Genomic DNA, 18,962 nt, shown 5'->3' on the forward strand with positions numbered 1-18,962 from the left:
GGCAGAAATCAAAGAACTTGGTGCAATCACCACAAAAGTAACAGAGAGCACCTGGTGTACGACTAGAACATAGTTTAGTTCAGCTGGTTTTCTTAGTTTAAAAAAAAAAAAAATGAAAATACATTTATCACTGCAATACTTTTCTTTCCAGAAAATAACTCCTAATAATATCAAAGTGATACAGTAGATAGAGAAGTGTATCAGGAGTCAGGAAGACTCATTTTCCGGTATTCAAATTCTTTCTCAGACACTTAGTAGTCATGTGACTCTGGGCAAATCATTTAACTCTGTTTGCCTCAGTTTTCTTATGTATAAAATGAGCTGGAGAAGGAAATACCAAACCACTCTAGTATCTTTGCCAAGAAAACTCCAAATGATATCATGAAGAATTGGATACAACTGAAAAAATTACTAAATAATAATGTTCTAGAACAAGTACTATCAAACAATACACAAATCTGGCTTTAAATAATGTCTCTTATTAACTACTGTCTCCCTCTCAAAGACTCTCCTTGATGTCCAGAAGTCAAATTTTTTTTTGTTTTGTTTTAAGAAAATTAAAATAATCATCAGTTCATACCTTGGACATGAGGACTTTCAGATGGTCTACTCTGTGTACAATTGTCTGGCTGCTCATCACTGCCTTGTAGTTCCACCTCCATTGCAACATCATTTTCAGTGAGTTTACAAGCAACAAGGCCCTCCTCAACACCATCAGTAACAGCTCCAACCACACCATGGTGAGTGAATGGGAGTAGTGGCACATTAACTGGAAACCTACTCTCTGGGTCATTTTCTTGAATTATACTGGATACACACAAACACAAAAGAGGAAGAAAAAAAATTAAACTTGAGAATTAGATGTTAGAAGTCCAGGGACTAGAATATATACTTGACTGATACCAAGAAATTTCTACTGAGTATAAGGGCAGTATTTCAGAACTCCAGAGTAAAAAGAAATTAAATTATTAGCCTTAGGAATTCAAAGTTACAAGAATGTGGTCATTCTACATACATTTTGCTGGGAACATACTTGACTACTTATTATTTTCTGTGCACAGCTCCATGCTTTTGCTCATCACTCCCCACACCCATTTCTTTCTTTTTGGAAGGCAACTGGGTTAAGTGACTTTCCCAGGGTCACACAGGTAGTAAATGTCTGAGACAAGATTTGAATTCAAATGTTCCTGATTCCAGGGCTGGTGTTTAATCTACTGTGCCATTGAGTTGCCCCCCATACTCATCTCTGAGATAGACTACTACTTCATTTTTAAAACCCAGTTCAAACAACACCACCTTCATGAAGCCTAATGCCCTGACCTCCAATACATGACGCCCTTCTCTCTTTGGACTTTCTATAGTATTGTTTGCTCTTTGACAATTGGATATTTATAGTTTTTTTATTCTAATGATTTGTGTATAAGCTAAGCATCCTACTGTATTGTAAGCTTCATGATGGCATAAACACTGTCTACCTAATTTTTCTTATATAAATTTCCCTACTCATCACCAAGCCCTGGGCTCTGGATTTGATTCAGGAAGTGCACAGTAATTGTTAATTGAATGTTGACCCTGAATGATTGCTTAGTTTACCAGTGCTACTAATAGCTGTCCGATTTATTGGCCTCTGTTTCACCAAAGTGATTATTTTCTAAAAGTAATGATGATAATGATGATATTTAATTGGACATTTACATAATGCTTTATTATTTGAAATTCACAAGACTTTTTACATATATGGTATTATCTCATTTGAGCCTCATAATAACCCCATGAGGCTCACACAGGCTCATATAGTATTTTTATCATTAAAGATGAGAAAATTGAGGTTCAGAAAGTCAAATGACATGAGTTAAACCTCTCAACTCCAAGTCTAATATTCAATTATATCAACCAAGATTTTTAATGGTTATTTCCCTTCTCTAAGTGATATGAATAAATAATTCATCTTTGGACACATGTATTTGTGGTGAATGGGACATGTACTTCAAGGAATCTGAAAGGTATTTTAAAACCCCCCTTGATATGAAACTAGAAGAGGGTATCACAGAACATCAAAGTTAGAAAGGAGCTCAGGGAGTCATGTGGTTCAATCTGAACAATCTCTTCCATCTATAATACCTCCATTTAATGGGAATCTAGTTTCCGGGGAAGGCTTCCAGGAATGGAAAATTCACCACTTCCTAAGGCAGCCTTTTCTACTTTTGGGTGTTGTGAAGAAAATTCTCTGCAAACTTTAAAGTACAGATTGATCCAATATAACAGTCTGCATGCTTGGATTTGAATCCTGACTCAGGCACTAATTGCCCTTTTGGTGCCTTAGTGCCATAAAACAGGCATATGATGATTGTATTACTTTCCTCACAGGGCTGTGAGGAACATGGTTGTAAACCTCAAAGTTCTATATAGAGTAATGACTACATCATCTAAATATAAATTGTGATAATGATCAAGCTAAAATCTACCTCTCTGCAATTCTTACCCATTACTCCTGGGGTCTTCCCCTGACTCTATGGAAAATATAACTCATCTATCTTGGTCAATCTCTTCTGGATGCATTCTGATGTCTCAATAATGGCCATGCAGCTTTGAAATCCATTGCATGTCTTTAGAATGAGAGGTATAGGAACAGCTAGGTGGCACAGTAGATAGAGCATCCGTCTTGGAGTCAGGAGGACCTGAGTTCAAATATAATCTCAGACACTTGACACTAGCTCTTACTAGCAAGAAATTAATCCCAATGATCTTGCTGGGGGAAAAAAAAGGAATGAGAGCTATCTTTAATTTTTTCCCTCCAAATCTGATAAGAACAAGGTTATGGTGGCATGAGACCACTACTCCAGCTATTTCTTTGGCTTCTCAGCTTTATAGAGTTCAAGTCTACATCTCTTAAATAGGAACAGCTTTCATTTTAAAATAACAACTACATAATGAAACATACAGATTAGAATTAAATGCTGTATAATAGATATGATATTAAAGACACATTTGGAAACAAAGAAATACAAAATTACCTTAGTTTTTGATTTTTTGAGTTCTCCACAAATTTTTCCTTACAGGAATCATAAGTTATCCCAGCACTATCATTTTCAATCATATTTTCTAAAATTCAAACATAATTAATTAGAAAAAAAGGCACATGATAAAAAAGATACTTTATGACAACAACCTAATTACTTCAATTACATATTCCCTAATTTACAGTATATTAGATTTGAAGATTCAAAAGTATTACTAAAGAAAAGCATTGATTTCCATTAGAACTTCAAAACTTCATTCTCATAGGAAAGCTTAGTTCAGAAATATAATAAAATATGTAAGAATTCTAATATTAACTTTTCACTTTAATAAGAATTTCCTTCCTTCTTTCTCTTTTCCATTCTTTTTCTTTCTTCAAAGAAATGGATACAAAAAGTCTAGGCAAATCTCTGAATAGCACACATATTTACAAAACCAGTTATCAATTTTATGCTTGAAGGTGACTTTCCATTTTTCCTAATGAACTTGAATATTGAATTAGCTTCAAGGTTATGGTATGGTTCCATGTAATGAGCACAACTCATGAGCTGGGAGAATCACATGAATTTTTTCAGGGATTATTTAGAAGTTCTATCATTCTGCAGTACTATTGTTGTTTATAAAATGCCCAATGTAGTATGTAATCTTCTAGTTTCTTAAAAACACAAATAAAACCTTTAATGTCCTTTAATCAAGTCTTACATACATAGGTTGAAAAAGCCTAATGAAATGAAAATTTTGTTTTGCTATTCAAGACCTGAAAAATGAATACATACAAAGAGAAACAAATATGGCAATGATTCCCAATAGTTAAATACAACTAGACACAATTTCTACAAAAAGCAAGCTATTAAGCTATATTGTTTCAGGAGTGACCAACTCTCCATGGCTCATTTTGGGGTTTTCTTGGTAAAGATATGGGAGTGATTTTGCCATTTGCTTTTTCAGGTCATTTTACAGGTGAGAAAACTGAAGCAAACAGGGTTAAGAGACTTGCCCAGGGTCACAAAGCTATTAAGTGGCTAAAGCAGAATTTGAACTCAGGAAAATGAATCTTCCTGACTCCAGGTTGGCAAGCTATAGAGGAACACTAGAAACAGAAAGTACATAAAGACATTAATTCAACAAACATTTATCAAGCATTTCCATTTTATAGAACATCATGCTACATAGAGCGGAAGAAACACAATTTTGATAAGGTAGTCTTTGGCCTCTTAGATCACACAGTCTAGTTGAGAAAAAAAAGACATAAAACATATTTTTGGATCAAACCTGTGACTGCATGAGTGCATAGTAGGTACTACTATGGAGCATGAGAGCTCCAAGGGAAGAACCTCCTTTATAATATATACCGATATCTTTCTCAATGAACTTAAAATCATAGAGGCAGAGGCAGAGTTGGCATTAGGATTAGTGTTTGCTGAGGATCACATAACCAGAAAGTGTCAGGGCCAGAACATGAACCCAGATTTTCCTGATGTGGAGGGCAGTTCTCTATGGAATACATCTTGGCTATTCTCTATAAAACATGATACAAAATATGCTATATGGTAAATCTAAGAAATACACTTGTTACTAATGGGGAAGAGAAATCAAAGAAGGCTTTCTGAAAGTCATTTGAGTTGATCTTAAAAGAGCGATAATGATCTCACAAGAAAGCCTAGGGCATGTCGAAGCAAAAAATCGCAGGGATATGGAATATATGATAGTAACCTAAAGAGATAAGATTGGAAAGTTATAATAGTGTTAAATTGAAGAGAGCCTTTAATAGGCCAGAAAGAGGTTTCTGAATCTGATTCAGGCAGAAGGGAAAGCCTGAAGATTTTTGAATAAAGGAGTGATGTTACTTTCTGATGCCAATAGAATGTTGGGCTCAAAGGCTCACCTTTGCATTTGTGTCTCTAGCACTTGGCACAACTCTTGGCACATAATAGACACTTAATATTTACTGATCAAGTTTGATCTTTAGATAAGAGAGATTATTTTAAAAATTATATGAAAGACGGACTGGCAGAGTAAATAATGAAGAATTGACTAGCAAGGCAGTCATTGCTCAGTTGGATTAGTAATAAGAGTATGTTTTAGGATGGTGTCAGTAGATGAAGAGATAGAAAAGATATCTAACAGATACAAAATCAATATGACTGTGTTATATTGACTAGATATAAAGTAAGGGAGAAGATAAAGGCAAGTTTTTGAACATCAGTGTACAATGCCTGTGATTTCATTGTTATAGGAAACTCTCTACTACCAGTGATTATTAGCAAGTAAGTCTTAAGAGAATTTCTTGGGAGACCCTGAGATGTGGCTTGCTCAGGATCACAAAACCAATAGATATCTGTGGTAAGACTTGAACTTAAATTTTCAAGACTCTGATATCAATTCTCAAACCTGTTAGTCTCAAGATTCCTTAACAGTTTTGAAACTGAGGACCACAAAGTACTTTTGATTATGTGGGTTATAGCTACTAATATTTACCATGTTAGAAATGAAAACATACATTTAAAAAAATTAATTCATTAAAATGATAAACCCTCATGTTAATATGAATAAAATATTTTATGAAAAATAATTAGTTTCTAAAACAAATAAAAACCTTGGTGAGAAGAGTACCCATTTTACATAATATCTTTAATATTATTATGAAAAGTTTTGATCTTGTCGATACTCTGAAAGGGTCTCAGGGACTCCAAGAGTCTTCAGATCACAATCTGAAACTCACTCCACTATGTGATGATGCCTCTCAGCTCAAAGCCAACTTATATGGCAATAAATGGGACACAAATGATTAAAAAACCACATCCTTGATCAAGAAATATGAGGAGATACAAAGTGATAAATGTCAAATGAACAGTATACAATTAGTGCTAAGAAACAAAGAATCACTTCCCAATATTTAAATTGGGCTCTGAAAATGCTACCGCTGAATACTGATGGCAATGATATAACTCAAAGCACATGGATGTTTCAAGCCAGTTACTTCTATACTGAATAATTTCTAGCAGAGATAGTCATTACACAGTAGGTACTAGATATTTCTCATGTGTTTTTCATACTACAAAGAGTTTTGCTTGAGTTTACAGAGTTGAAATAGCAAACTAAACAGACAATATTGACTTCTGGAGGAAAAATTTTATTTGAACTAGTTTCTTTAAAAATAGTTTTCAGATGGATGACTACCCCCAAAAATATAGGCTTCCCAGATTAACAGAGGAGGAAGTAAATTGCTTAAATAGTCCCATTTCAGAAAAAGAAATAGAACAAGCTATTAATCAACTCCCTAAGAAAAAATCCCCAGGACTAGATGGATTTTACATATGAATTCTACCAAACATTGAAAGAACAATTAGCCTCAATACTATATAAACTATTTGAAAAAATAGGGTATGAAGGAGTCCTACCAAATTCCTTTTATGACACAGACATGGTACTGATCCCTAAACCAGGTAGGTTGAAAACAGAGAAAGAGAATTATAGACCAATCTCCCTAATGAATATTGATGCTAAAATCTTAAAATAAGATATTAGCAAAAAGACTACAGAAAATCATCCCCAGGATAATACACCATGACAAAGTAGGATTTATACCAGGAATGCAGAGCTGGTTCAATATTAGGAAAACTATTAGTATAATTGACCACATCAGTAACCAAATTAACAAAAACCATATGATCATCTCAATAGATGCAGAAAAAGCATTTGATGAAATCCAACATCCATATTAAAAACACTTGAGAGTATAGGAATAAATGGACTTTTGCTTAAAATAATCAGTAGCATCTATTTAAAACCATCAGTAAGTATCATATGTAATGGGGAAAAACTGCAACCATTCCTAATAAAATCAGGAGTGAAACAAGGCTGCCCATTATCACTGTTACTATTTAATATTGTATTAGAAATGTTAGCTTTGGCAATAAGAGTTGAGAAAGAGATTAAAGGAATTAGAGTAGGTAATGAGGAAACCAAATTATCACTCTTTGCTAATGATAGGCATACTTAGAGAACCCCAGAAATTCTACTAAAAAGCTATTAGAAATAATCCATACCCTTAGCAAAGTTGCAGGATACAAAATAAACCCACATAAATTATCAGCATTCTTATATATCACCAACAAAATCCAACAAAGATACAAAGAGAAATTCCATTTAAAGTAACTACCAATAGTATAAAATATTTAGGAATCTATCTGCCAAGGGAAAATGAGGAACTATATGAGCAAAACTACCAAACACTTTCCACACAAATAAAATCAGATCTAACCACTTGGAAAAATGTTAAATGCTCTTGGATAGGGCGAGCAAATATAATAAAGATGACAATACTAGCTAAATTAATCTATTTATTTAGTACTATACCAATCAGACTCCCCAAAAACTATTTTAATGACCTAGAAAAAATAACAACAAAGGTCAAGAATTTCAAGGGAACTAATGAAAAAAAAAATCAAATGAAGATGGACTAGCTGTACCAGATCTAAAATTATATTATAAAGCAGCAGGTACTAAAACCATTTGGTATTGGCTAAGGAATAGACTAGGTAATCAGTGGAATAGGTTAGGTTCAAAGGACAAAATAGACAATAACTTTAATAATCTAGTGTTTGATAAACCCAAAGACCCCAGCTTTTGGGATAAGAACTCACTGTTATTTTAGTTATTTTGTCAATCAGTATGGCAGAAACTAGACATTGACCCACACTTAACACCGTACAAGATAAGGTCAAAATGGGTTCATGATCTAGGCATAAAGAATGAGATTATAAATAAATTAGAAGAACATAGGATAGTTTATCTCTCAGACCTGTGGAAGAGAAAAGGATTTATGACCAAAGAAGAACTAAAGATTATTACTGATCAAAAAATAGAAAATTTTGATTATATCAAATTGAAAAGTTTTTGTACAAACAAATCTAATGCAGACAAGATTAGAAGGGAAGCAATAAACTGGGAAAACATTTTTACAGTCAAAGGTTCTGATAAAGGCCTCATTTCCAAAATATAGAGAGGATTGACTTTAATTTATAAGAAATCAAGCTATTCTCCAATTCATAAATGGTCAAAGGATATGAATACACAATTCTCAGATGAAGAAATTGAAACTATTTCTAGCCATATGAAATGATGCTCCAAGTCATTATTAATCAGAGAAATGCAAATTAAGACAACTCTGAGATACCACTACACACTTGTCAGGTTGGCTAGAATAATAGGGAAAGATAATGTGGAATATTGGAGGGGATGTGGGAAAACTGGGACACTGATACATTGTTGGTGGAATTGTGAATAAATCCAACCGTTCTGGAGAGTGATTTGTAACTATTCTCAAAAAGTTATCAAACTGTGCATACCCTTTGATCCAGCAGTGTTACTACTGGGCATATATCCCAAAGATATCTTAAAGAAGGATAAGGGACCTGGATGTGCAAGAATGTTTGTGGCAGCCCTCTTTGTAGTGGCCAGAAACTAGAAACAGAGTGGATGCCCATCAATTGGAGAATGGCTGAATAAATTGTGGTATATGAATGTTATGGAATATTATTGTTTTGTAAGAAATGACCAACAGGATGACTTTAGAAAGGCCTGGAGAGACTTACATGAACTGATGCTGAATGAAATGAACAGGACCAGGAGATCATTATATACTTCAACAACGGTGCTATATGATGATCAATTCTTATGGACGTGGCCCTCCTCAACATTGAGATGAACCAAATCAGTTCCAATAGAGTAGTAATGAATTGAACTCTGGGAAATGAGTATGAACCACTACATAGAATTCCCAATCCTTATATTTTTGTTCACCTGCATTTTCGATTTCCTTTACAGGTTATTTGTACACTATTTCAAAGTCCAATTCTTCTTGTGTAGCAAAATAACTGTATGGACATGTATACATATATTCTATTTAACTTATACTTTAACATATTTAACATGTATTGATCAACCTGCTATCTGGGGGAGGGGGTGGGGGGGAAGGAGGGGAAAAATTGGGACAAAAGGTTTTGTAATTGTCAATGCTGAAAAATTAATGCATATGTCTTGTAAATAAAAAGCTATAATAAAAAAAAATAAAAATAGTTTTTACAACTTTGTTTAATCAACTATGTGACAAGTTTACCTTAATGCCTGACCTCTTCCCCTTTATTGAGGCTCTCTTATTTAAAAAAAAAAAAAAAAAATTAACTTACAGGTTCATAAACCAGGGATTATGTTCTCTCATTCTTCAATTGGTAATCATGGCTTTAAACAAATGGGACCAAGAGGTACTGAACCCATATTAAAATATACTTTGGTCTAGTAACCTAAGGGTTTCCTGGAAATTTACATTATTGCTTTAGTTAACTGCTGCTAAAAAAAATTGATGTATCAAGAGAAAGGAGTTTTGACTATAGGATATGAATAATTACTCACATTGTAAAGTGGTTGTATGAAAGAGGATTTCTGCAAATTGATAATGAAAGGCTAATGATTCTTTGGATTTAGATGATACACTTAGTAAAAATCTGCTCTTAATTCAAATAAGTAATGATTTTTATAGAGAGGAATGAGGAATACTGATGACATCAGTGAAGCATCCAAGCAAAAAGAACAAAGTCACAAAGGCACCCTTAAATAGCCTTCAAAGAAAAAGATGAAAGAGAATAGTTAGTTTCTTCTATCCCCATATTGCTACCTGCTGTTCTCAGTATCATCTCTATTGTAAAAATTCTTCCAAGAATTTTAAATCAGTTATGTTTATTTATTGGCTATATAAACTTTTATAATTATCTAGTTTTGATAAGTCAGTAACACAAAATTTTAATATAATGAAATTTAAATGAATGAAAAATCTCTAAGTTGCTTGTGCAGATTATAATATGGAAAGGACTTAAAAGTATAGCTCTTATAGAACTCATTATTAGACTGCATTTTAAAATAAACGAGTGCCTGCCATGTATCAGACAGTGAAGATATAGAACATTTGTGAAATGCTTGTTTCCTGGATGACCTTCAGAATCATATGCTCTACCTAGAGAAACAGTATACATTGTACACAGACACATAGTATGCCCACATACCAAATGTGGATAAGGTAAATACAAAGTCATTAGATTTGGGAGGCAATCAGGAGGGGCTTCATATCAGAAATGATTCCTGACCCGAATCTTGCAGGGAGTTCAGGATTCTGAGAGAGGCAATTGAGAAGGAGATGAATTCCAGTCATTAGGGGGACAGGTTGAGTGAAGGAAAATTACTTTAGCTGTCAGTCACAGGATGGTTCATTGATTCAATCAGCTGACCAGCAACATTTTTTGAGAGCTAGGCACCAAGATTAACAAGTAGCCACTTCCCTAAGGAACTTCTTGAAGTGATTTTTAGGCAAAGTTGGACCTTCTGTGAGGTGGATGGGAGAAGAGATTCATTACAAATAATGCGACATAGGAAGAGTGGATAGAAGTAGCATGGAACCTGAGATTGCTTCAGAACAAGGACTCAAATCTGTATCTCCTCCTTAATTTGAAAGCAACTTCCACTTCGACAGTTTTCATTATTTGTTAAGAAATCTGGGAAATGTGAATAGGGTACACAACTGTCTGATATAGTTGGTTCAAATTAAAATATATACACCTTCAACTGTTACTTATATATCTGTATTTTACTAACAACATAAGATATTAAATTTCAAAAAAAGCAAAAAGATCCTTATAGATGCCAGAATTCTCTATTCTCTGTCTATGTCTGTCTATCTCTATGTTTGTCTCGGCCATTTACAGGAAGAGAGATGAGATGACATGATGAAGTCAAGTCAAAAGATATTTAAAACTTACAATCAGAACACTAAAATATCAAGAGTGGTTCCAAAGGCACCAAAATACAGTAACCATCACCTTTGTCTTCCAGGGCTTGCCATGCATCCACGGAAATTTTGTTAAATGGCGTAGAAGCAAGTTGTGCAGCAGATGTAAAATCTCTTGTGCTATTAGGACTGGGTGCCAAAGTTTTATTATAGCGTACACCCCATACAGTACAATCATCCAAGGGCTCTGTTGACTGAAATCCTTCCTGGAATATAAGAAAGATTGAAAAGTAACAACCTTCCCATTTCCAAAGAAATTTTAAATTTTAATAGCTTTTTAAGATATATAAACCATATGGATCAAAGGTAATACATATTAACAGTGTCAAATGGAAAGAAATTATTTTGGTCCTATTACAGAAATAATGATTCTTCCTACAATTGTAATTTTTTTAAAGGTATTATATGAAATTGAAATACTTTAACTGGTATATTTCTTAGAAAAAGGTCAAAGAGCTTGCTAGAATGAAGGCAGTAGAGATTAGCTTATCTAAAACTATGAAACAGTAGAACACAAAATATCAGAAGAGGATTCAGGATTTTTTTATCAAGCTGGGTCATTCTAAGTTTATAGTAATACCCTGCTAACAGACTGGCACACCAGGCAGGTAGGATGAAGGAGGAAAGGAGGGAAAATTCAATACAACTCAACTCATATTTATCAAAGACCCACTATTTGCAAAGTACTTTGAGAGATACAAAGATAGTAAGAAAGAGTAATCAACCAGAGAATTAGAAATCTGATAAGTTATATACAAAAATAACAATATTACCATTAGTTATAATTTTCATTTATGTAATACTTTAAGGCTTATAAAGTATTTGACAAACATCATAACCTTCCCCTGTGAAGAGGGATGTTGTTTTAGGGTATTTTTGGTTTTCTCTTAATAGTGATGGAGAGGGGAAAGAGAAAAGAATCTGGAAAGACTTCATTAAGGACAGGCATTTGAGATTAGACCTAAATATTATGACAGGAAGAAATGGATTAGAGGTGGAAAATAGATGAAACATTCTAAGCAAAAGGAAAAGTTTGAACTAAGATATGGAGACAGAGAAATAGAAGGTATATTTGAAGAATAGTGAATACTCTACTTTGACCAAAATGAAAGATACATATAGGTATCTATATATGGGAGGCTGAGACACTGAATGCCAGTCTAATGAGTTTCCTATTTCATTCAACAGGCCATTTAAGGTTGAATAGGGGAAGAGATATTAGAGCTATACTTTAGAAAAACTGAAATGGCAGAAAGCAGTATAAAACAGACAAGAATAGAGAGATACTAGAGAAAGGAAGAACATTTAGGAAGTTTTTGACATCCAGATGAGAGCTAATAAGAAACTTGAATAGATGAATAGAAAAAGTATTAAAGAAATTGTGGTGAAATCTATGTGCTTCTAGAATAGATTAGCTAGACAGGAGATTACAGAAGAGTTAAAATACATTTAGTTTTGGACATGTTACATTTTTGGTATTGGTGGGTATTGGGGATGGGGTAAAGCAAGCAATCAGAAAATAAGAGACTGGACCTGGTGAGAAAAGTCAGACCTAGTAATATAGATTTGGAAATTATTACCACAAAAATAGATGAGATTCCTGAAGAAGACAGTAAAAAAAGACCAGATGGCTAATAACTAAGGTTGTGTACTGGTTAAAAGTAGCAATGACTTTTATGTTATCCATGTAGAACATCTATTGAATTAATCTCTCATAACTATGGTTTATTCCTAATTTTGTATTTTCCCCTTTAACTTCAAAGTTGAAGCTATATATTTTACTCTAAAAGTTTGACTTAACTCAACAATCAGCACTTAATATGGAAGAAGGGTTAAGTTTGGATTTTTCATTAATAGTGGAGAAAGCTTTCTTTAGATCACTCCTGTTGTGGAGAAGGAAACTGGGTTTTCTTTCTCATTTACATAAAGCTATATAAACTAAATTCTGACAATTGTATTCAAGTTCTTCTTCTTCAAATTTATCAGTCAATCTATCTTTTTTTTTTTTTTGGTCTATTTGCTTATATCCCTATCCAAATGAACAGTGAACAGATATTCTACATTATTTCACAAAATATTTGAAGAGAAAGCTAAACATACTAAAATTAGATATTTGTTCACATTTGTAAACCACTACAATCTCACTAATTTCAAATCTCAAAATCTTAAGAATCTCATTCCTAAACTGATGCTCTACAATAATATCTTACATTTGTACAGGCCTTCAAAAATTCTTTCACATATATTCTTTTTTAATTGTCATGATACTTGTGAATCCACCATTCAGCTTCTCATTTTCAGTTCCAGGGCTGTTGAATAGTGCTGGAGAAAATACAGGAAGCCCACTATAAATGAAGTAATCTCAGATGGGCTCTTGATGATGAAAATTCTTTTACTCTACTCTTATTAACCCTTTTTCTTGCAGCCTATATTATCTAGTATAAGCCTTTTCTTCTTTCCTCTCACCCTCATCTGGAGCCTCTTTTAATGAGACTGATAGCTAACTACAGCAACTCCCCTCAACCCCACAACTGTTTCTCAAAACCTTTCAGAAGCACTATCTACTTGCTTTTGCTGTCTCCCAGTCATAGGAAACAATTCTAATTCTTGTACTTCCATCTTTAAATCTATTCCTTCACCTCTATCCATGACTGAGATCTCAGTCATCTCCTCTTGCAATCTTTCCCCTACTTCCTTCTCATCTGCTTAATAAAACATTTTTTTCCCCAATTAAATAAATAAATATTATGTTCCCCTTAGTGACTGTGGCAGATGAGTTGAACAATTTCAAATTCATTAAGATTCTTGAATGCTATCTTTCTTCCCATTATACTTACATTTGATTTGGAAGCAGATCTGCTTGTAGGTCGTTCACCAAAGAATCTGATTCCCATGGTTTTGTTTTTAGGCTGTGTTAATCTAGAAAGGATTGGAAATCTTTTAAATAAATTTGAGTGGCACAGAAAAAAGTCAAATTTGTAAACAAGACAGACTAAATAAACTGAAAAGATGAAAGTGACAGAAAAAAAAAATCAACTGTCCTATTAGTTAAGATTCTATTAATAAATAACCTTTAATCAGTGAAACAGATGAAAAAATTTGATAAAAAAAACAAAAACAAAATAATTTAATTCATTTTTGATGCAAAATTATAGATTTATTCACTTGGAAGGATAAATTAGGGAATCCCAAGTATTCCACTTAAAGCTTCAACACCTAGCAATTCATTTTTTCTTTCCAAGATTTTTCTGCAGCTCTTCCAATTCCTAGACAATGATTTTTCTCTGTCTTGAAATGCCCTATTTCTTCATTATATCCCTATAAGAAAATTTTCATTGAGTTAATAGAGCTAGGCTAGACAATCAGCCGCATCTACTAGTGAATATTCCCTACTTAGAAAATGGCTTCCCTTTAAAGCTTTGGGTAATGTAAAACCATTTTCTATTTTTTAAAATGCTGTGAATTTGGAACTATGCTCCAAGGGCTATCAAACCATACATGTGCTTTGACCCAGGAGTCCCAGAGATCATAAAAAAGGGAAAAGGGATCCACATGTACAAAAATGTTTGTAACAGCCCTTTTTGTAGTGGCAAGGAACTGGAAACTGAGGGATAACCATCAGTTGGGGAGTGGCTGAACAAGTTATGGTAGATAAATGCTATGAAATATTATTTTTCTACAAGAAATGATGAGCAGGCTGATTTCAGAAAAATATGGAAAGACTTACATGAACTGATGTTAAGTGAACAGAATCAAGAGAACATTATTCACAGCAACAAGATGATCAGTTGGGATGGACTTGGCTCTTTTCAACAATGAGATGATTTAAGGCATTTCCAATAGACTTGTGATGGAAAGAGCCATCCACATCCAAAGAGAATTATGGAGACTGAAGGTGGATCAAAGCATAATATTTTCGTCCTTTTGTTGTTGTTGCTATTTGTTTTCTCATAGTTTTTTCTTTCACCTTTTGATTTGATTTTTTTTTTTGCATAATATGATGAATATGGAAATATGTTTAGAAAAATTACACATGTTTAACCTATATTGGATTGCTTAGTGTCTATGAATGGGGGAATAAGGGACAAAAATTTGGAACATAAGATTTTGCAAAGGTGAATATTGAAAACTATCTTTGCATGTATTTGGAAAAATAAAAAGCTATTAAAATAAAAAAATGCGTTAAGTCCTAATTTTGCAGTTTTTATTCTAGTTAGAATGAGGGATAGTTACACACTACATATCATAATCCCTGAAAATGTTCTTAGGGAACCATTACATAAAATTCCCAATCCCTCTATTTTTGTCCACCTGCATTTTTGATTTCCTTCACGGGCTAATTGAACACTATTTCAGAGTCCGATTCTTTTTGTACAGCAAAATAATTGTTTGGACATGTATACTTATTTTGTATTTAATTTATACTTTAACATATTTAACATGTATTGGTCAACCTGTCATCTGGGAGAGAGGATGGGAGGAAGGAGGGGAAAAATTGGAACCAAAGGTTTGACAATTGTCAATGCTATAAAATTACCTATGCATATAACTTCTAAATAAAAAGCTATAGTAATAAAAAAAAAAAAAAAAAAAAGAAAAAAATGTTCTTAGGCCTCAGTTTTTTCATCTGTAATATTATCATTTCATAGATTTGAGGCTGAAAGGCTGTAGATGACACCCAGTCTAATCTCCTCTTTTTTTATAAATGAGGAAACTGAGGTTCTGAGAATTTAAATGATTTGTCCAAGATCACATAGGTAGAAAGTAGCCAGGCTTGAGCTCAAGTCCTTTGATTCTAAATCCAGTTTTCCCCCTGTGCCATATGTACAAGGTTTAGACAAGATGATTGCTGAGACTCCCTACAGCTCTAAATCTTTGACACCTATAGGAATATATAAAGTTCCATTCTGCAACCCAAATTATTATTGTAATTATGTTGTTTTACCCAGCATTTTCTTTACTTCCATCTTCAAAAATGGAAAAGGCAGGTGACACAGAAGGGACATCATTAACTCCCCAAGCTCCCAGGGGCTGTAGAGTCTCTGCAAGACAGTTAAGTACAATCAATTTTAATGCTGTAAAAATGATACATTTTGTTATACTTTATTAATGAGAAATTAAATAGGTTTTTTGGTTCCTGAAACTAAGTAACAATATCGACTTAGTTTTCTTATAAATAAAACACATACAGATAACTATAAGTTTCTTTCAAATATAAATGTGTCTTTAAATATGTATACATATATATAATTATTGTAAAATTATTATTTTACATGGCTTAAATTATAGGATTTTTAAAAATTCATTTTTGATTAATATTTGACAATGGTTGACACTCTGGATGTTTAGTTTTGTTTTAAACTCATCACCTTTTCTTCCAAATTGATTCTATTTCCCCATTTCTGTCAGCAATCCCAGCATTTTTCTAACCATGCTGGCTCCAAACCTCAATTATTTCTAATGTCTTCTCTATCCCTATTTAATTAATCACCATGTAGAGACGATTCTTCCATTATGAAATATTTCATTTCTACCTTTTCCTTTTCTTTTCCACTGAGGGTTCATGTGTTCAAACTCTTATTACTTGCTGAAACAACTGCAAGTCTCCTAAGGGGTCTCTGTCCAACCTTTCCTTATTCTAATTAATCCTATACAATCACTACTCAATCTAATGCATTATTTTCATCATTTTACTTCAGTACTGCTTAAAAAGAAAAAAGAAAAAACCTCCCAAAGCCCTTTCAGCCTAACATTCAGGTCTTTGCTCTGGAAAAATCTGATCCCCATATCTATTTTTTCAGCTTTATCTGTTAACATAGTTAATTTCCTATGGTCAAACAGTTCTATTTACTGTCTGACTCATAGGGGACCTCAGACACTATTTAGTCCAACCCCCTCATCTTGAAAAAGGAAAGGGGTTGAGGGAGTTTAAGTATCTCACCCAGGGTGACAGGGGTGATAACCATTTGGCAACATGTGAACTGAGGTCCTCTATCTAATACTGTGCATGTTTCCAGCCTAGAAGATCCTATTGCTTTTCTGTTTTTGGAAGTACACTTCATATTGGACCTTCTGTGAAGCCCTTGCTGATCACCCTAATCCACTCCACACTCTCCCTTTCTAAACTTCTCTAGTCCTGTCTCTGTCACTTAATCACATTGGCGTACTGTGGTTTTTCAGTCATTCACCTATGTGTGGCTCTCTGTGACCCTATGGAACACACTGTCATTAGAGTTTTCTTGGCAAAGAAAATGAAGTGTTTCGCCACTTTCTTTTCCAGTGGATTAAGGAAAAATAGGTTAAATGACTTTCCCAGAGTCATACAACTAGTAAGTATTTGAGGCTGTATTTGAATTTAGGTCTTCCTGATTCTAGGCCCAGCGCTCTATCCACTGAGCCACCTAGTTGCCTCCTATAAGTTTCCTGCCTTAGCAACTAGACTGTGATCCCACCCAGTCCAGAGATCAGAGATTTATAATTCTTGATAAGCCCCATAGACCTTAATACAGTGCAAAATCAATCAATCCATATCTAATGAAATGAATGAAGGAAGTCATTACTTTGGGAATGGTCCTTAAATATATCATCATCTTGATTCAGAGAGGAAAGTTTATCTTCTTCAACAGAAACTTCAGGATGTGAAGTTTCCTGAAACATATTCATTATTAAACCTTAAAAGAAGAAAGGGAAAGTTCATTACAAAATGATTGCAGAAGAATTTTCATTAATCCATGGCAAGATGTAGTCTAAAAGTCCCCTTACCTAGAGCTTCTTTGGTGTGAACTGTGGGTGAAGGCTGGACTCTTGATGGTGTAGCCTGTATCATTCCTGCTGATGTGTTGGGTGTTACATGAGAAGTACTTACACCAAAAGCTGAAGGTGTTTCAGCTAATATAAATTGTTTAAGAAAATATAGTGTTAGAATAGTACCAAAATCATCAAGAGAAATCAAAACTTTCAGGAAAGATTTACTACTACTATTACTACAATAATCACACTACTACCTTCATTTTCACAGCATTTTTTCTTCAAAGCACTTTCACAGAGGAAAAAAATCACTGGACCAAGAACTTGGACACTGGGGCTCCAGTCTCTTCTCTGTCACTGTTTTGTTACACAACTTTGGGCATATATCTGTTTTACTCTGAGTTTTCTCACCAGTAAAACAGATAGATTTAAGTAGATGAGCTCTAAAGCCATCTTCAACTCTAACAAATTCACCTGAGTTGACTCTTAAATTTTTAATCTTACATCATTTCTGAGGATATAAACTCTATCTGTTTTATAGACAAAGATATAAAAGCATAGAGAAATTGCTTATAATTGCAGCAAGCTAGTGGTAGGGCTAAAAAGAGTCTCATCTCCTGCCTCTCATCCACTGTTCTCTACTACCTACGTTTCTCACACTGATCACTTATTAAGCACCTCCAATAGGTAGGCATTCTTAGAAGCCTGGCAAATACAAAAATGAGTCATTCCCTGAACCTGAACTTATATCTTTTTGTGGGGATACAGCACGTACACAAATAGGTGAACAGAGGAAATAAACAAAGTAATTTGGGAGTGGGGAACATTTAACCGAGGAAGTCGGGAAAATTTTACTCAAGGTGTTGACACTTGAATTGAGTTTTGAAAGGAATTCAAAGGATGTTAAAGATGTTAAGTCAGAGACGTAAGGAAGAAGAATGTTCCAGGTCCAGGGGACAAATTGTGAGATTATTCAGCATTGTATTGACAAAGTGGAAAGACTCATGTAGAAGGGGAAAGGGTGCTTTGTTACTCTGCACATTACGTTATGTAAAGTTTATCTTGTATGTAAAGATCTATAATTACCTCCAACAAAAAACATACAAAAATATACAGTAGCCCCTAAATTCTAAATAGATTAAATCCAGGCCCAAGGCTACCTGAAAGATAGAGATTCCTTTTTCTTTTGCCACAAAATAGACCCATTTGCAGTCAATAATAAACTGGGAATAACTTTTTATAAATAAATTTGATTATATGAGTAATTACCTTTAACCTGTGGGCCGGTATATAGCCTTGAATCATAAGTATTTTTATTCATATATCTAATGGAAAAAGAAAAAAAAAATGTTAATTG

General features: G+C 33.8%; 1 protein-coding gene across 1 annotated transcript in view; it reads right to left on the reverse strand.

The window, feature by feature from the left end:
- The window catches only part of BUB1 (BUB1 mitotic checkpoint serine/threonine kinase), a 49,043-nt gene that overhangs the window by 10,419 nt on the left and 19,662 nt on the right, over positions 1–18,962 (reverse strand). The window contains exons 11-18 of the mRNA XM_012540093.3: positions 18,875–18,930; positions 17,621–17,746; positions 17,419–17,529; positions 15,804–15,900; positions 13,696–13,777; positions 10,890–11,064; positions 3,015–3,102; positions 581–807 (exon numbers count right to left, since the gene is read on the reverse strand). Of these exons, the coding sequence (XP_012395547.1) occupies positions 581–807; positions 3,015–3,102; positions 10,890–11,064; positions 13,696–13,777; positions 15,804–15,900; positions 17,419–17,529; positions 17,621–17,746; positions 18,875–18,930 (962 nt within the window). The remainder of the gene's footprint in view (positions 1–580; positions 808–3,014; positions 3,103–10,889; positions 11,065–13,695; positions 13,778–15,803; positions 15,901–17,418; positions 17,530–17,620; positions 17,747–18,874; positions 18,931–18,962) is intronic.

Source organism: Sarcophilus harrisii, chromosome 2 (assembly GCF_902635505.1).
Source record: "Sarcophilus harrisii chromosome 2, mSarHar1.11, whole genome shotgun sequence".
Classification (NCBI taxonomy): domain Eukaryota; kingdom Metazoa; phylum Chordata; class Mammalia; order Dasyuromorphia; family Dasyuridae; genus Sarcophilus; species Sarcophilus harrisii.